This window comes from Staurois parvus, unplaced genomic scaffold, assembly GCF_062004578.1.
Source record: "Staurois parvus isolate SC_StPar_1 unplaced genomic scaffold, SC_StPar_1.0 ptg000575l, whole genome shotgun sequence".
Classification (NCBI taxonomy): Eukaryota; Metazoa; Chordata; class Amphibia; order Anura; family Ranidae; genus Staurois; species Staurois parvus.
Window position 1 is genome coordinate 5,571,995 of NW_028318371.1, and position 17,818 is coordinate 5,589,812.

General features: G+C 42.1%; 1 protein-coding gene across 1 annotated transcript in view; it reads left to right on the plus strand.

The window, feature by feature from the left end:
• Positions 1 to 16,984, plus strand: part of LOC149450376 (cytochrome P450 2C20-like) — a 48,136-nt gene extending 31,152 nt beyond the window's left edge. The window contains exons 7-10 of the mRNA XM_089692069.1: positions 5,180 to 5,321; positions 9,547 to 9,734; positions 10,244 to 10,385; positions 15,187 to 16,984. Of these exons, the coding sequence (XP_089548195.1) occupies positions 5,180 to 5,321; positions 9,547 to 9,734; positions 10,244 to 10,385; positions 15,187 to 15,383 (669 nt within the window). The 3' untranslated portion in view covers positions 15,384 to 16,984. The remainder of the gene's footprint in view (positions 1 to 5,179; positions 5,322 to 9,546; positions 9,735 to 10,243; positions 10,386 to 15,186) is intronic.
• The last annotated feature ends 834 nt before the right edge of the window (positions 16,985 to 17,818 follow it).

Consider the following 17,818-nt stretch of genomic DNA (forward strand, 5'->3'; position numbering starts at 1 on the left):
AATTTTTTAATTTTCAGAAAAATTATGACAAAAAAAATACAACTTCAAAAAAACTTGCCATGCCTCTTATGAAGTACGTCGGACTGTCTACTTTGCAAAAAGGGGTCATTTGGGGATATCTGTACTGTTCTGACATTTGGGGGATATCTGTACTATTCTGACATTCTTGGACCTCAAGAAATTAGATTGGCTGTCAGTACTTCAGGATTGATCAATATTCAGATCTATCCCATAGTTTGTGAACTCTATAACTTTCCTACAAACTAAATAATACATCCTAATTTGGGTTATTTTCACCAAAGACATGTAGTAGAATACATCTCGGCCTAAATTTATGAAGAACAATTATTTATTTGCAAAATTTTATAACAGAAACAAAGAAAAAACGTGTTTTTTTTTTTTTCAAAATTTTCAGTCTTTTTTTGTTAATTTGGCATATCTGCATCCAACAGCATGGTTCTTCTACTCTCTCATAGAGTACAGCTCATTCCTTCTGCAACCCTGCTTTTTGTTCTGGGTTGTATGGTACAGTAGTTTAAAATATTATGCCATGCTTTCTGAGAATCGTCTGTGTATTATCACCTGTATATTGAGCTCCATTGTCTGTGCGCATTACATTCTGCAATTTGCCAAATTTGTTGCTTACGTGATCCAAATGTTGTTCAAGTTTCTCTGGCACTTTCTTACATTTTTCTTTTTATACAGCTGGTGCATTTCATTGTTTGATCACATGGACTAATTTTTATTCCACTTGCATAGTCATTCTCAGTTAATTTCTTTATTATGTCAGCACTTTTGTGCCCAATCTGTCTGTGCCCTGCAGTTTGAATTTTTTTCCTCCTTGGTAGTATCCATCTCACTGTAATGTTAGCCTTTTCAAGCAAGATATCTCTTTGTGATGGCACAACTAATCTTGGCAGCTCACTACATTGCTTTGTTTTTATGAGCTTCTTCACTGATAAAAGATTAGTTTCAAGAGCAGGGACACTCTGGGAAATAGAACAGGAAAGAAAACATCTCCTATTCCTTCTGATTCCATTATTTGCCCATTAGCTATGGTGATTTTGTTTCTGTTTTTACTCTGGTCAAGGTGAATAAACACACCATGCCTGTGTAGCACCACCCCCTTAGGAGTTGCAAAAGATTTGGGTCCCCCTATAGCCCTGCACAGCAAGGCAATACACCTTTCCTTCACTCAGACTTGCAGTAGGAGACAGTAACCAGTCCTTGAGCTTTGTTTTGAAGTTTTTTTTTACTGAAGGGTTTAGAACTTGGATGGGGTAAAGGGGTGTATGGGATTCCCAAGGAATGGCAACTGAGGACAAACTCCTTTGCAACTATGTACAAGTCTTTACAGCAAAGTTTCTCTTCTGGAGAGCTAGCTAGCATCTCCTGTAGTACCACCCCAGATGTCTCCTCTCCTCATCCAGCTGTACTGAATGAATCCCTGGGCAGGAGATCCACTGCAGTGTGAAATAGTCCTGGGTAATATAGAAAATCCAGTTCCCCACTACAGTGCTCCTTCCCCCTTACTGGCTCAGGGGGTGCAGGTTTGCTCACTTGGTCCCTCTTCTGTGTTGTCGGTGGATACTACCAGGCCTTCTGCTGGGCCACTGCTTCCCTGCCACACAGGTGGTTCTCTTTCAGGGGGCCAGTGAAGTCCATTGTTTTCCACCTTCCATGGTCCTCTGTCTGCAGGTGAGCCCCTTTCCATCTGGGCCTCCTCATAGGCTCCTGCCCCCAGCCTCACATCCTCCTCTCTCTCTTCCACCTGAACTCTTCTGCTGCTGATCAGGCTCAATCACATTAAAGGGTTGCCCTGGCCCCTTGTCAAGCTTCCTCTTGGGGATTAGCCAGGATCGCCTAAGAGTACAAACCAGCCACTTCTCAGATCCACCCATTGCTTCTAGACCTTTCCCCAGAAGGCTGGTCTGCAGAGCCCCTCAGCTCCTGACCCAAATTTAACCTTCTGACTATTGCACCTGTACAGCTACTCAGCCCCTGACTGTCAATTTAGGATCTAGCTCCCCCTAACTACCTAGGAGGGCGCTACACCTACAAAGATGAGGTCCAACTTTTGGATTGCAAAACATATTCATTATCTAAAGAAAACTGTTTTTCTTACTTCACACTTTTGGCCATTTACAGTTTAGTTCGATTTTGCATTCCAGCTTTCCAGATTCTGCAATCTGCTTTTAAAGTACCTTGTTTTTTGCACACGTAGCAATCAAGTGTTTCTTGTTGTATGTTACTGTTTTTTATTTTTCATCTTTAAAGCAGACCTTGCCACAGAAGCACCGTTACTATTAATGCTGTTTTGCACTTATATTCATCCACCAGCTTGCCCTTACACATTCCATCATTGTCCATTCATTATTTGGATATGCATAAAGTGCTATGGTAAGTGTTTCATAACTTTTCTGGTAAACCTCTAAAAGTGATAGTGCTGCGACATGAAAATCTTTATTTCTTCTCCTATAACTCACAGGCGTTAAACCATTTCCATGGTGTTCCTTATGTAATCCTACATATCCTGGCTTTTCATCAGCTTGGTTTGGTATAATCAAAAACAGTTTATTGCTGAGATTAGCTATTTCATGCAGCTTTTGTAAGCTTTCCCACATTTCTTTAGCAGTTTCATACTTGGCATAGAAGATGATCAAATCATACATATATTTAAGAGACATTGTATTCCGAGCTTTCTGATCTTTCTCTATCCACTCCTCCTGAAGGGTGTTATGGCCTGATTTACTTTATACATTTCCACATACAGTCATGGCCAACAATATTGTCCCCTCCTGCATTTGGCAGATAATGCACCACTTCACACAGAAAATTGTTGCAATTACAAATATTTCGGCATTCTCATGTTTCTTTTGTTTGTATTGGTATGATACAAAAAAGTGGAGAAACAAAAAGCCATATCTGACATATTCCATGCAAAACCCCAAAAATGGGCTGGACAACATCAATGTAATATTTGTTAGCACGTCCCTTGGAAAAAAATAACAAATTAATGGCTTCCTGTGACCATCAATGAGTTTCTTCCACCTCTCTACTGGAATTTTGGAGCGCTCTTCTTTCTCCAACTCCTCCAGGTCTCTCAGATTGGAAGGTTTCCTTTTCCCAACTGCTGTTCTGTGATCTCTCCACAGGTGCTCTATGGGATTGAGATCTGAACTCATTGCTGGCCAGTTCAGTCCTCTCCAGCGCTTTGTGTGAAACCATTTCTGGGGGCTTTTTGATGTGTGATTTGGGTCATTGTCCGTCTGTAAGACCCATGACCTCTGATAGAGACCCAACTTTCTGACACTGGGCCTACATTGCCTCCCAGAATTATTTGGTAGTCTTCAGATTTCATAATGCCATGCACATGGTCAGGACATCCAGAGCCTAAAGCAGCAAAGCAACCCCAAAACATCAGTGACCCCCCCCCCCCCCCCACCATGTGTGACTGTAGGGACTGGATTCTTTTCTTTAAAGGCTTCATTGTTTTCTCTGAAAACAGTAGAATGATGGACTTTACAAAAAGGCTGGAATTTTGTTTCGTCTGTCCAAAGCACATTCTCCCAGAAGGATTTTGGCTTCCTCAGGTAAGTTTTGGCAAACTCCAATTTGGCTTTTATATGTTTTTGTGTCAGCAGTGGGGTCCTCCCGGGTCTCCTCCCATAGTGTCCCTTTTCATTCAGATAGGGAGAGCTGTAACAATTGTACCCTGGAAGTTCTTTATCCACCAGTCAAACAATTCTTTGTTGCAATCTTTGATCAATTTTTCACTTTTGTCCATGTCCAGGGAGATTAGATACAGTGTCATGTGCTCTAAACTTGACAATGTTGCACACAGTGGACTCAGGAACATTCAGATCTTTGGAGATGAACTTGCAGCCTTGAGATTGTCATGCTTTTCCACACTTTTTGTTCTCAAATCCTCAAACAATTCTTTGCTGCTCTTTCTCTTCTCCATGCTCCATGTGGCACAGACGCACAACAGAAAGGGTTACATTTTTCACCATTTTAGCTTGTTGCGGGTATGATTTCTATATTGTCAGCGTCTGGTCATTGATACAGATGAGTTTAACTACAAATTACAGGAGCATCACAAACTTAGGATGCAATTATTTCTTAGTTTTAAGAATGTGCCAATATTTTTGTCCAGTCCATTTTTGGAGTTTTGTGTGGAATGTGTAGATTTGGCTTTTTGTTTCTCTATTTCTTTACTTGTATTGGTATGACACAAAAAAGTGAACATGAGAATGCCGAAACATTTATGATTGCAACACATTTCTGGAAGTGGTGCATTATCTGACAGAAATACGGGGGTGCCAATATTTTTGGCAAAGACTGTACCATCTTTTATTAACAGCATTTTTATATTGAATTTCCAAGATTGGTAGTTCTGGTTTGTCAGATTTGCAAATGAAAGCTTTGTTACAGCTGTGTTACTGGTCATTTTTTTTCATTTATTATGTTGCACAAAACATATCATGTTACAAACTTTTATAAACACTGCCATCTACTGGTTGAAGAATATATCTCTAGTGAATACTGATGTAGTTGTTGCACAAAATACAGGAACACTGTATTCCAACACTTACCTCTCCTCTTCTTTCCACTCCTCTCCTTTCCCTCCTCTCCTCTCATTTCTTTTCTTCTCATCTTCTTCTTTCTTTTTATCCCCCCCCCCCTTCATCTAATTATCTTCTCTTCTAATTCTCCCCCTCTATTCCCTTTCCTTACCACAGCATATTGCCTTCCATTTCTTCTCCTCTCCACAACTTTGTCACTTTTTTTACACCCTACAAAAAATAAAAATTGATCAATTATGTAATTGTCTGGTGGGTAGTGAGACCTTTATTTGCTCAGTTAAAAAACTGCAGACACACTTCTGGGTTTTATGTTGCCTTGTCCCTCACTGAAGGAACATCGGCATGCCATAAAGACCCAGGCACATGACCTACAGCAGGGCATAGTTTCTAAACTTAAAGAAATCTGAACAGGTAAGTATTAAAATATATATACTTTTTTTTACATATATTAAATATTATCTTTGCAGGGTGCTTAAAAAAATTATATAGTATGTGTATATGTTATACTGTCATGCCATGGCATCCTGCTGTAATATGTGACTCATTCGTGTTGCTTATGCCTCCTGATGTTGTTCCCCCTTCTGTCTTCTCAGGTGGAGAATGAAAAGGACCCAGATTTTTGTGATGACAGCCTGATGGCCATGGCGGTGGGTCTGTTAGCAGCAGGTTCTGAAACCACCGCTACCACCCTGACATTCTGCCTGATCTTCTTGGCTCACTATTCTGAAGTCCAGGGTAAGATCAATAATACCCTCACAGAATTCACTATGATCTCTTATGTTTGTCTGTCAGATATTCCAACCCTTACATACTTCATCCAACACTTCACCACAAAGAATAAAATGGCTGCAGTTCAACTTTTGAGTTGATAATGTTAACATAGGCAGTGCTCTGAAAAGACACAGGAACATAGAAAAGCAGAAAAAAAGATCAACTGGTCTATAAAGTCATCCCCATTTTATTTAAATTTATACATGTTTTGGATTTTTTTTTGTTTTTTTTTATATAATGTTTTTTTGCTGAGAATAGATCTATGACTGTACCAAGCATGATTGAATTCACTTGTGGTTGGCTAACTTCCTACCTTTGCTGGAAGTCTATTCCAAGCATCAACTACTCTTTTGGTAAAATGATTCTTTCTAAGGTTAGTTTTGAACGTTCACACATCTAGTTTGAGGTCGTGTCCCCGTGTTCTTCATATTTAAAATACTGACCTCCTGAACCTTATTCAACCCCTTGCTGTATTTAAAGGATTCAGAATTTACATATGAAGTTCCTCTCCTTATGTGATTTATCCCTCAGACCTTTCACCATATTGGTTCTTTGATTTCTTATCAATATCTTTTTGTAAGTGAGGTCCCCAGAATTGGACACAGTACTCTATATGAGGTCTAACTAAAGGTCTATATGTTGGTTATGTGTTAGAGAAGACACTGGTAGTGATGAGGCAGAATTCAGACTTTACTTGTGTGGCTTAAGTTGCAAACATACAAAGCACATTTCAGCAGTGATAGCAGACATGTTACTTCCTGAAGAGAGATAGAGAGGAGACAGAGAACTAACAAGTCTCACACATATGCACAACTAGTGACCTTAGTGTACAGTGCCATCTACTGGCCAAGTGATAGTAACACAGAAATACTATATACAATACATTATAGTACATGCTGTTGCATTCCCAACACTACATAGGGGAATCAGGATCTCCTTCCTCCCCCTGGTGATCCCTCTAGTGATATAAATATCTACAGTATATAGAGGAATCAGGACCTCCTTCCTCCTGCTGGTGACCCATCTAGTGATATAAATATCTATACAGAGGAATCAGGACCTCCTGTTGGTGATCCCTCTAGTGATATAAAGATCTATATAGAGGAATCAGGACCTCCTTCCTCCCCCTGGTGACCTCTCTAGTGATATAAAGATCTACAGCATATAGAGGAATAAGGACCTCCTTCCTCCTGCTGGTGACCCGTCTAGCGATATAAATATCTATACAGAGGAATCGGGACCTTCAGGGATATAATCAGCAAACAGATACAGCTGACCCACCAATCCTCTAGTTATATTACCTATATATTGTATAGATTAAATAGAACAGCACCTAGTACAGAGCCTTGTTCTACACCAGTAGTGAGTGGTCTCTGTTCTGAATGAACCCTCTTTACAACCACACTCTGGTATCTATCCTTTAGCCAGTTGTGTGTAGCACTACAGTGCATCCAGAAAGTATTCCCAGCGCTTAACTTTTGCCACATTTTGTTATGTTACAGACTGATTCCAAAATGGATTCAATTATTTTTTCCTCAACATTCTACGAACAATACCCCATAATGACAACATGAAAGAAGTTTGTTTTGAAATCTTTGCAATTTATTAAAAATAAAAACTAAAAGAAAATGTACATAAGTATTTGGAGAGTTCTCCAGCCTCTCCTAGTATACCACCCCAGACCCCAGATAAATCATTTTCTTATCCAGCTGCCTGAGGGAATCCCTGGGCAAGGGGGTCCAGTGCCTGCCACAGTTAGTTGAACAGTCCCCAGTACGGCGCTAATAAGGTTTCCCACCAGAGTGCTCTCTTCCCCTTAACTGGCCCGGGAGGTGTAGGATTACTCACTCAGTCACTCTCCTGTGAGCTGGTGTAGGTAGTTAGCTGACTTCAGGTCTTCTGCTGGCCGGCTCCTTTCCTGGCTGTACAGGTGGTGCTTGCTTTGGGGGCCAGTGAGGATGAGCGATCCCCCTTTCCATCTTCTTGAATGTAGGTAGGCCCATTCAAGGCGGGCTTCCTCACAGCTTCCACCCGCACTCTCCTGCTGCTGAGTAGGCTCAGTCACACTTAAGAGCTGGTCCCATGCCAAGCCTCCTGCTTAGGGATTGTCCAGAGTCCCTTGAGTAGGCAGAACAGCCCCTCCTCATTTCTGCTTATTTGCTTCTAGAATCTTCTCCAAAATTCTAGAGCGGGGGGGGGGCATCAAGGCAGTGATCTGCAGAGCCTCTCAGCCCTGACCTGAATGTGACCCAGCTGACTATCACCCAGGCTGCTGCTCAGCATTTCTAACTAAAAAAACCTAACTAGCTCCCCCTAGCTAACTAGGAGGGTACTACATGTGTATTCACTGAACCACCCAAGGGATAAGCACAACTTTTGTATTAGATCATTATGCGAAACTGTATCAAATGCTTAGCTAGGGTAGGCTGTGTCCACAGCACCACCTTAGTCCAAAACATTGGTAATATAGTAAAAAAAAATATTAATAATTAGTTAGATTAGTCTGATATGATCTGCCATCAGTAAAGCGATGCTGCTTTGGGTCCAGCAAGTTGTCTGTTTTTAAGTATTCATTGATCCTTCTTTTCAGGAGTGATTCCATTAACTTGACTGCTATTGATGTTGAACTCACTGGCCTGTAATCACCAGATTTTACCTTGCTGCCCTTGTTGTGGATAGGTACAATATTAACTGTCTGCCAGTCATGGGGAACTTTTCCTCTTAGAAGAGATTGATTGATTAAAAAGATCCATTAATGGTTCAGCAACTAGACCTCAAAGTTCTCTTAGAACTCTGGGATGATCCATCACGGCCCATTGCTTTATTAAGCTTTAACCGAGTCAGTTCCTCTGCTACCTCTGCCTCCGGAAATCCTAAAAATGAACCATCATTATTAGGCTGCATGCACACTGGGCATTTTAATAACGCTAGTAGTGTTAGCTGTGTAAAATCACGTTAAAAATGCAAGTTTTTCAGCATTTTTTGTTAGTGTTTTTGCATTCGCATTTAGCTGCATTTTTCCACCTTTAGAAATTTTACCTTTTTTTTTTTTACACAGAAAAAAATATTTTTTGCTTAAAAAAAAAAGTCCAAACACGCAGTTTTGCCACATTAAAGTGTTTTACAGCTAAACAAAATCTTCTAGAAACCCACTAATTCTGAGGGGGTTTCAGCCAAGAAATGCTGATTAAAACCTACAATATGTGTGCATAGATACCTAGGATAACATGCTGGGGAGTTTACCGGATGTAGAAAAAACACTCCAAAAGCCACAAACAGCCGCTGTAAAAATGTCCCGTGTGCATGAGGACTAAGAACTAATATGATTTCTGACTGGGAAGACTGAACAGAAGTAATTGTTTAAATGGTTTGCTACATCCAGGCCTCACTGAACATAAGTGTTGTGCCCAGTTCTCATTTTAGGGATCCCATTGTAAATTTTTCCTTCCATCACTGATGTACCTAAAAAAGGTTTAATCTCCTTTCTTAATAAGTTTGGCCAATTCCTCCTCTTTCTGTGCTTTGGCAGCTCTGATAATGTGTTTGGTTTTCTTTTGGCTATTTTTATACACTTCTCTTTCAGCTTCATCTCCTTTTTCTCCTATAGGCTGATTTTTTTTTCTCCCTTGCTATCCTACATACCTCTTTAGTGAACCATTTAAGACATTTAAGTGAAGATTAAGAACCTAAAAAAATGTTCTTTATACCTACACGTCTCATGGAACCCACAGGTCACATTCTTCATTGACCACTACGTGTTTCTTCTGAGCTTCTCTTTAGCATAGCAAATTCCTGAGAATGTCTCCGGCCAACAAGTGCACAGCGCTGCAAGAGACGACTAGTTATTTGATGGCTGCATGGAGACAACTGATGGATCGAAGTGTTGCCATGCACATGAATAGAGCATGGAGTTTATTGTCCAATGCTTGCCAGGACTAGCTGAAGCCTTGAGAAAGAAGGGGAGCACACTATTGCAATGTTGGGTGATTACGGATGAGTACCACTTATCCTATACAGTTGCCCAGTACTTTGCAACACTCAACTCCATCAGTTGTCTCCATGAAGCTATCAAACAACCAGCCATCTCCTGCAGCTCTGTGCAGTTTGTTTTCTTTTTTTTTTTTCAAAAAGTCTACCAATTCCCTAGATGTTTTTAGGAACTCACAGCCACCTCCTTTTTATATTTCAGCAAAGGTTCAACAGGAAATTGATGAGGTGACACAGTCATTGCGTCTACCTGGAATTGAAGACAGACCTCAACTGCCGTACACCAATGCCGTCATCCATGAAATACAGAGAGTTCTAGATTTGGCACCAATTGCTCTCTTCCATGCTGCGACCAATGATATCAAGTTCCGTGGATACACCATCCCGAAGGTATACGACTGTGATATACGTCAGCCCATGTTTATGCAAGAGAGTGCAAATAATAAGGAAAATCGTGATGTAACACAGCTAAAAATAAAAAGCCAACTAAAATCAATAAAATCTGTTTGGAGGAGGAAAGTTGTAGGGAGTAGGCATATAGGAGTAGGCAAATGATGTATTTCTGCCTGCCAAAAAAATGACCACTTACTTGTACTGCACTTGGCCAATTATTATTATTATGTCAACCAGTCGATTCATTCTGAGTTTTTCTATTAATATTTTATGTTAGCAGAATGTATTCTACTGTTGTGTAGAAAAGCTTATGAAAAACAATTTTCTTCCTGTTCGGGCACCTAATACTCGTCGTTACTATACTCTTCCTCATTATTCCAACATTTACTGCTAGATAAATAAGTTACATTTTCACTCAGACATTCACATGATTTAATTGGCATTGAGCTTGTACAATGTATAATGTGATTGTTCTCATGTATAATAGTGACTCTCTCCTTTACCAGGGCGCCATCATCATCCCATTCCTGACATCGGTGCTTAATGACCCCTCTCAATGGGAAACACCAGAACGGTTCAATCCTGGGCACTTTCTGGATGAGGAGGGCCAGTTCCGCAATCGGGTGGCCTTCATGCCATTCTCAGCCGGTAAGAAATCCATAACATTATTCTGTCAGTGCCAGGCTGGGGTAAAGTAAACAATTTCTTCACTGAAATACATAGAAATATATCACACAAGTGTCTGAAGATCTGACTTCTTGTAGAGTTTTTAAAGCAGAGCTCAACAAATCCCAGGTTCCAGGTCACCATGGCTACTAGAAATTGCCTCCTGGCACCTGGCCTCACACACTGCCTCCCATAGTCTCCAATGGGGAAGTCACGCCACATAGTCTACAATGGGGAAGTTGTGCCCCATAGACTCCAATCGGGAAGTCGCGCCCCATAGATTCCAGTAGGTACATTGCGCCCCATAGACTCCAGTGGGAAAGTCGCGCCACATTGACTCCAGTGGGGAAGTCGCGCCCCATAGACTCCAGTGGGGAAGTCGCGCCCCATAGACTCCAGTGGGGAAGTCGCGCCCCATAGACTCCAGTGGGGAAGTCGCGCCCCATACACTCCAGTGGGGACGTCGCGCCCCATAGACTCCAGTGGGGACGTCGCGCCCCATAGACTCCAGTGGGGACGTCGCGCCCCATAGACTCCAGTGGGGAAGTCGCGCCCCATAGACTCCAGTGGGGAAGTCGCGCCCCATAGACTCCAATGGGGACGTCGCGCCCCATAGACTCCAATGTGGACGTCGCGCCCCATGGACTCCAATGGGGACGTCGCGCCCCATAGAATCCAATGGGGACGTCGCGCCCCATAGACTCCAGTGGGGACGTCACGCCCCATAGACTCCAGTGGGGACGTCGCGCCCCATAGACTCCAGTGGGGAAGTCGCGCCCCATAGACTCCAGTGGGGAAGTCGCGCCCCATAGACTCCAGTGGGGAAGTCGCGCCCCATAGACTCCAGTGGGGAAGTCGCGCCCCATAGATTCCAGTGGGGAAGTCGCGCCCCATAGACCCCAGTGGGGACGTCACGCCCCATAGACCCCAGTGGGGACGTCGCGCCCCATAGACCCCAATGGGGACGTCGCGCCCCATAGACCCCAGTGGAGATGTCGCGCCCCATAGACCCAATGTGTACGTCGCGCCCCATAGACTCCAATGGGGAAGTTGCACCCCATAGACACCAGTACAAAAACTCCTGTCAATAGCAATCCTATGTGAACACTTATCTCCACATGCCACTCTATCACTTGTGAGTCTGGAATGCAGTGCTACAAACTCACACAGGACCCTGTTCATGATGGCACTCAAAATACAATTCGTGTGGATCGTATCTGCCTAAACCACCTCAATATGAACACAAAATATCTAGCCTGTCATGCAAACCTGTGAGTTTCAAAGCGAGTCCAAAATCGCATACAATATGTGTGAACTAGGGCGGCTCTATTCACACCCGGGGCGTTTTGGGATAGCAGAAAAATTGTTGTGGTCACAAAATGCAGGTTCGGGTACCATTATTTTCTAAGGTGCCTAAAATGTGGTGCGGTTTTGCCATGATGGTCATGAGGCAAATTACATTGCATGAAGTCCCAGACGCTGACAAACCCACTTTTATGCTAAAAAAAACCTGGCTCCTAACTTTTTTAGCTAGATTCTAAGAAAATGTTGTCAAGCCTTGTTTTTAAAGAGACCTTGTTGCCTTGCCCACTTAGGGAAAAGAGACACCCTCAACCACCTTATACTTCCCCCTTACCACCTTCACAGTGCTCCATTGCCAGTCCTTCCACTGTCATTCTCAGAATATCCATTGTTGGAGCTTACATGGGATGCTGATGTCATCCCTCAACCATGTGACAGTGTTCTGGCCTAGTTATTAGTCACTAGTCCCAAGGACTGCATCACAGGTGTGGATCATGTCTTCTTCATACTTGGATGCACTGGGTATTTTGTGGTGACCAACAGAAGGAGTGACGGGAGGATTGTGAAGATGGATATCAGATTGTTGGGATATGGGCTTTAAACAGACCTATTACATTGTCCTGAACAGACAAGGAGCCAGACAAGGAATAAACACTTCAGTCATGACTGAAAAAAAGGCACTAAAATTCAGTCATAGAGCCCAACCTATAACATGATTTCATTTAATGTTCGTTGTAAACAACGAGCACATACTGGAAAGATAAAAACACTCAACTTAAGTAGAGCAAATTTTCCAAGGATGAGGCTGTTCTCTAGGACTTTGACTCGGAGGGAATATTGGCATCAATGAACACAGGATTAAAAATTGGAATTCTTCAAAGACTGAATGTGAACACACTGAAAAATACACTATATTGCCAAAAGTATTGGGCCGCCTGCCTTTCCACACACATTTGTCAGGTCAGGCACTGATGTCGGGGGAGGAGGCCTGGCTCGCAGTCTCCGCTGTAATTCATCCCAAAGGTGTTCTGTGGGGTTGAGGTCAGGACTCTGTGCAGGCCAGTCAAGTTCCTCCACCGCAAACTGGCTCCTCCATGTCTTTATGGACCTTACTTTGTTCACTGGTGGGCAGTCATGTTGGAACAGGAAGGGGACCATCCCCAAGCTCTTCCCACAAAATTGGGAGCATGAAATTGTCCAAAATGTCTTGGTATGCTGACACCTTAAGAGTTCCCTTCACTGGAACTAAGGGACCAACCCCTGAAAAACAACCCCACACCATAACCCCCGCTCCACCAAACTTTACACTTGGCACAATGCTGTCAGGCAACTACTGCTGTTCTCTTGTTGACCACCCAACACAGACATGTCCATCAGATTTCCAGACAGAGAAGTGTGATTCGTCACTCCAGAGAACATGTCTCCACTGCTCTAGAGTCCAGTGGCGGTGTGCTTTACACCACGGCATTATTATACAGGATTTATATAGCTCCAACAGTTTGCGCAGCGCTTTACAAAATGAAGGTAGACATTACAGTTACAACACAATTTGGTACAAGAAGAAACAGAGGGCCCTGCTCATTAGAGCTTACAATCTAGGAGGAAGGGTTGAGCGATACAAAAGGTAATAGCTGTGGGAGGATGAGCTGATGGAGGAAATAAATGGCCGTTTGCTAGGTAGAAGCAGGATAGGCTTCTTTAAAGAGAAAGGTTTTCAGGGATCATCTAAAAGGTATACAGATTAGGAGATAGCTGGACAGATTGGGATAGGGAGTTCCATAGGATGGGAGAAGCTGGGGAGAAGCCCTGGAGGTGATCATGGGAGGAGGTGACACAGGAACTAGAGAGCAGAAGGTCTTGGGAGGATCAAAGAGATAGGCAGACAGCTATCCTGAGAGTCTGCAGGAGCCTGAGACTACACCTGTGCTCTGCGTTTTTTTACCTTAATGCATTCTGTACATTAAGGTAAAATAAAATAACCTTCTGCATGCAGCTCCACCCCCTCCCCAGCCCTGTTTATACTTACCTGAGCCCAATTCTGAGCCAGCACTGTGCAGAACAGAGCCTTTCCCTCCTTATCAGCTCAGAGAGACAGCATTGAGAGCCATTGGCTTCCGCTCCTGTCAACCACAGCCAGTGAGGAGGGAGCAGGGCCCATCAGCGCTCTGTGGGGCTATGGACATACAGTGGTGCCTCGGTTTATGAATTTAATGCATTCTCTGGGACATTTTGTATTGCGAAAAATGTGTAACCCCGAAAAGCGGTTTCCCATAGGAATGCATTGAAAACACATCCACGGCATCCGACGCTTTGCATTGCACTTGTTGATGTAAGGCTTGGATGCAGCTGCTCGGCCATGGAAACCCATTCCATGAAGCTCTCTACGCACTGTTGTTGTGCTAATCTGAAGGTCACACCATGTTTGGAGGTCTTTAATTATTGACTCTGCAGACAGTTGGCGACTTCTGTGCACTTCAGCTAGTGCTGACCCCGCCCTGTCATGTGACGTAACCTACCACTTGGTGGCTGAGTTGCTGTTGTTCCCAGTTGCTTCCACTTTGTTATAATCCCACTAACAGTTGAGCGTGGAATATTTAGTAGCCAGGAAATGTCACGGATGGACTTATTGCCCAGGTGGCCACCTATCACGGGACCACGCTTGGAGTCACTGAGCTACTGAGAGCGACCCATTCTTTCACCAATGTTTGTAGAAGCAGTCTGCATGCCTAGGGGCTTCATTTTATACACCTGTGGCCATGGAGGTGATTGGAACATTTGAATCCAATGATTTGGAAGGGTGTCCCAATTCTTTTGGTAATATAGTGTATATATACTAACCTTTATATCATTTATAAACAAGTTAAACAGAATTGGTCCCGGGACAGAGCCCTGGGGCACCCCACTCACAACTCCAGACTATTCAGAAGTTACGCTGTTTATCACCACCCTTTGCATTGCCCCTGCAACCAACTTTCTCTCCAGGTATATACACTATTGTTGATGCCAACAGACCTCAATTTGCACATTAAGCGTTTATAGGGTATCGTGTCAAACGCTTTGGTGAAATCTAGATACACTACATCCACAGGCTTTCCTCTATCCAGGTTACAGCTCACTTCCTCATAGAATGTTAACAGGTTGGTCTGGCAAGAATAATCTTTCATAAAGCCATGCTGGTTACCGCTAATGATACTTTTTTTCATCAGCAAATTCTTGGATATGGTCCCTTATTTGGTGAATCCATACATTAATCCGGGGATTCACTTCTCAGTTCTTGTTCTGCGTTGATCTTCAATCTTGTGCACATTATTTCTAACAAATATTGTATTTACAATTAGTGTCATTATAATATGTGTTACTAATCTGGGCTGAGTAAATCTTTTGATGCATTTGATGAAATATTAAACAGAGTAAAACAGCCATATTTATAGTGTGGATTCATAACTCTGCCTCATTTTCCTCAACCTCAACTCTTCTACAGGAAAGCGTGTTTGTGCCGGAGAGGGTTTGGCCCGAATGGAGCTCTTCCTTCTCCTCTCTGCTCTGCTCCAGAAATTCACCTTCAAGCTGCCCCCGGGAGATGAGCATCGGGACTCCAAATGGCTGCATGCTAATAAACGTGATGTTGTGTCTAATACTAAGCTATGTGCCGTGCCCCGAGCATTACCCACCAAGTAACTTGTTATGAAAAAAGCATCTTAGGGGTTTGTGATGGACCTCATCATAAGGGTTTGTGATGGACCTCATCTTAGGGGTTTGTGATGGACCTCATCATAAGGGTTTGTGATGGACCTCATCATAGGGGTTTGTGATGGACCTCATCTTAGGGGTTTGTGATGGACCTCATCATAGGGGTTTGTGATGGACCTCATCTTAGGGGTTTGTGATGGACCTCATCTTAGGGGTTTGTGATGGACCTCATCTTAGGGGTTTGTGATGGACCTCATCATAGGGGTTTGTGATGGACCTCATCTTAGGGGTTTGTGATGGACCTCAATATACAAGTATAATAATAATAATAATAATACAACACAATTAACACTTTTGCATGTTTTTTTTTTCGTCTATCCAAACTGTTTAAAAACAATATTATAAAAATCAGTTGTGCCCCGCTCATGTATAAATAGTTACATACAAAATACATAGGATTGCAAGAGAGACAAACTGTGAACATGTCTTCGAATCTGCCCATAGACCAGACAAAAATGTTATAAATGAAATGTTCAATCCAACATATGTGTAGCAAACAGCAGATAAACACCATCCAAGCACCCGTATCAGTGTATTTCTCCATTGAACTCTACAAGGATAATTCAACCAGGTTAGAAATATGGTGCATACACATTTTCCACACGTGTTATATTGTAATATCACTGAATAGTGTATCCTGTTGGATCAATGTAGTAATGTTGCTTCACAGGCCACTGTAAATATAGACCACCAGAGTAGAAAATCTAATATAAATGCTCATGTGGTGGTACTGGGTTCCTGCTTGGACAGTCCATGCAAACTCCAGATGTAGCGATAAATACTTCATGAATTGTGGCCAGCAAGGGGATGTCTTACATATTTGGTGGTCGTGTCTGCAGTTGACTGGTTTTTGGTCCAGAGTCTTTGGTCTCTTACATACTGTTTCACCTGATGATTGTTAAGAATGCCATGTTAGCTCCACTACATTGCCTCATTCAGAAATTGGTTTCCAATTTATTTTTTGTCTGCTAAGCGGACCATTCCACAGGCCTGGAAGAAACCAACTGTCTTCTTTTAAGGAGCGAAAGACCATATGACCACTTTAATGATCAATGAACAGAAGTCCAGCATATTAAAGGACTCTCTCACTAAGTTTCTCAAAAATGTGGCATCTTGGATCGATTATTCTTTCCCTTCTTTGCACCTGGCCAGTTTTAGCCATTTTTAGTTGATGCCTGAGATGGTCCTGAGTCTATGGTACCTCTTTGCCCTCTCTTCCCCCCTCCCTTCATTCTATTCCTTTTTATTTACTCATATTTTCTTAGGTTCTTTCATATTTTCTGGTTTAATCCATTGAAAGGAAACCTGCTTTTATTTAACTTGCCGAATTATGCATTTTTTTTTTAGTATTTGAATCAGACTCCCCATACAGTCGACTTAATCTTAGTGTTTGATTCATTTGGATACAATGTATATTTGCTATTCTGAGTCATTTCTTAGCCCCCTTGTTGTGGGTGCACTTGGAGCATGTTATGTTTTTGGAAAATGAAAATAAAAATGATTGAAATGAAAATGTAATATAAAGACAATACTCTGAATATTTGTATATTGTTGTCATGATGCTATTCAACAACTTCCAACTATTATCAGACAAACAGGAGATTGAATGTTTAGATGAATCCAAAAAATGTATTTGTTAGGTGAGTAGTAATTAGAGCCCCAGAGTCATGACAGTGGCAGGTGTAAGGGCTCATGATTCTTATTTTACCAGTAGCAGCTCTTTTTCAGTATCATACACAGATGAACACAGGATTACCTTCAGCAATTCCACTGGAAATCTCTTGCGGATTTTAGTACAAAACTAAAGAGTTCAAACTACCCTTGGGCAAATGACTGCATACTAACACAATGCTGAGCTATGTGCTGTGCCCCCAGCCGTACCCACCAAGTATCCTGTAACATCCTCAGATATGAAGGGGAACTCCTTTTACACTTCAATACCGGGCACTTTTACCCCCTTCCTGCCCAGGCCAATTTTCAGCTTTCAGCACTGTTGCACTTTGAATGACAATTGCGCGGTCATGCAACACTGTACCCATATGACATTTTTATAATTTTTTTCAAGTAAATAGAGCTTTCTTTTGGTGGTATTTAAACACCACTGAGTTTTTTTTTTTGCTAAATAAAACAAAAAACACCTGAAACGTTTGAAAAAAAACCCACACTTTTCTTTGTTTCCATTATAAAATTTTGCAAGTAAATAACAATTCTGCATAAATTTAGGTCAAAATGTATTCTGCTACATTGCTTTGGTGAAAATAATAATAATTGAATTTGTATTTTCTTTGTTACGTTTTTATTTTTTTTATTACATTTTCTATTTTTTATACTATTATTTTTGAGCACACTGTGACCAAAGCGAT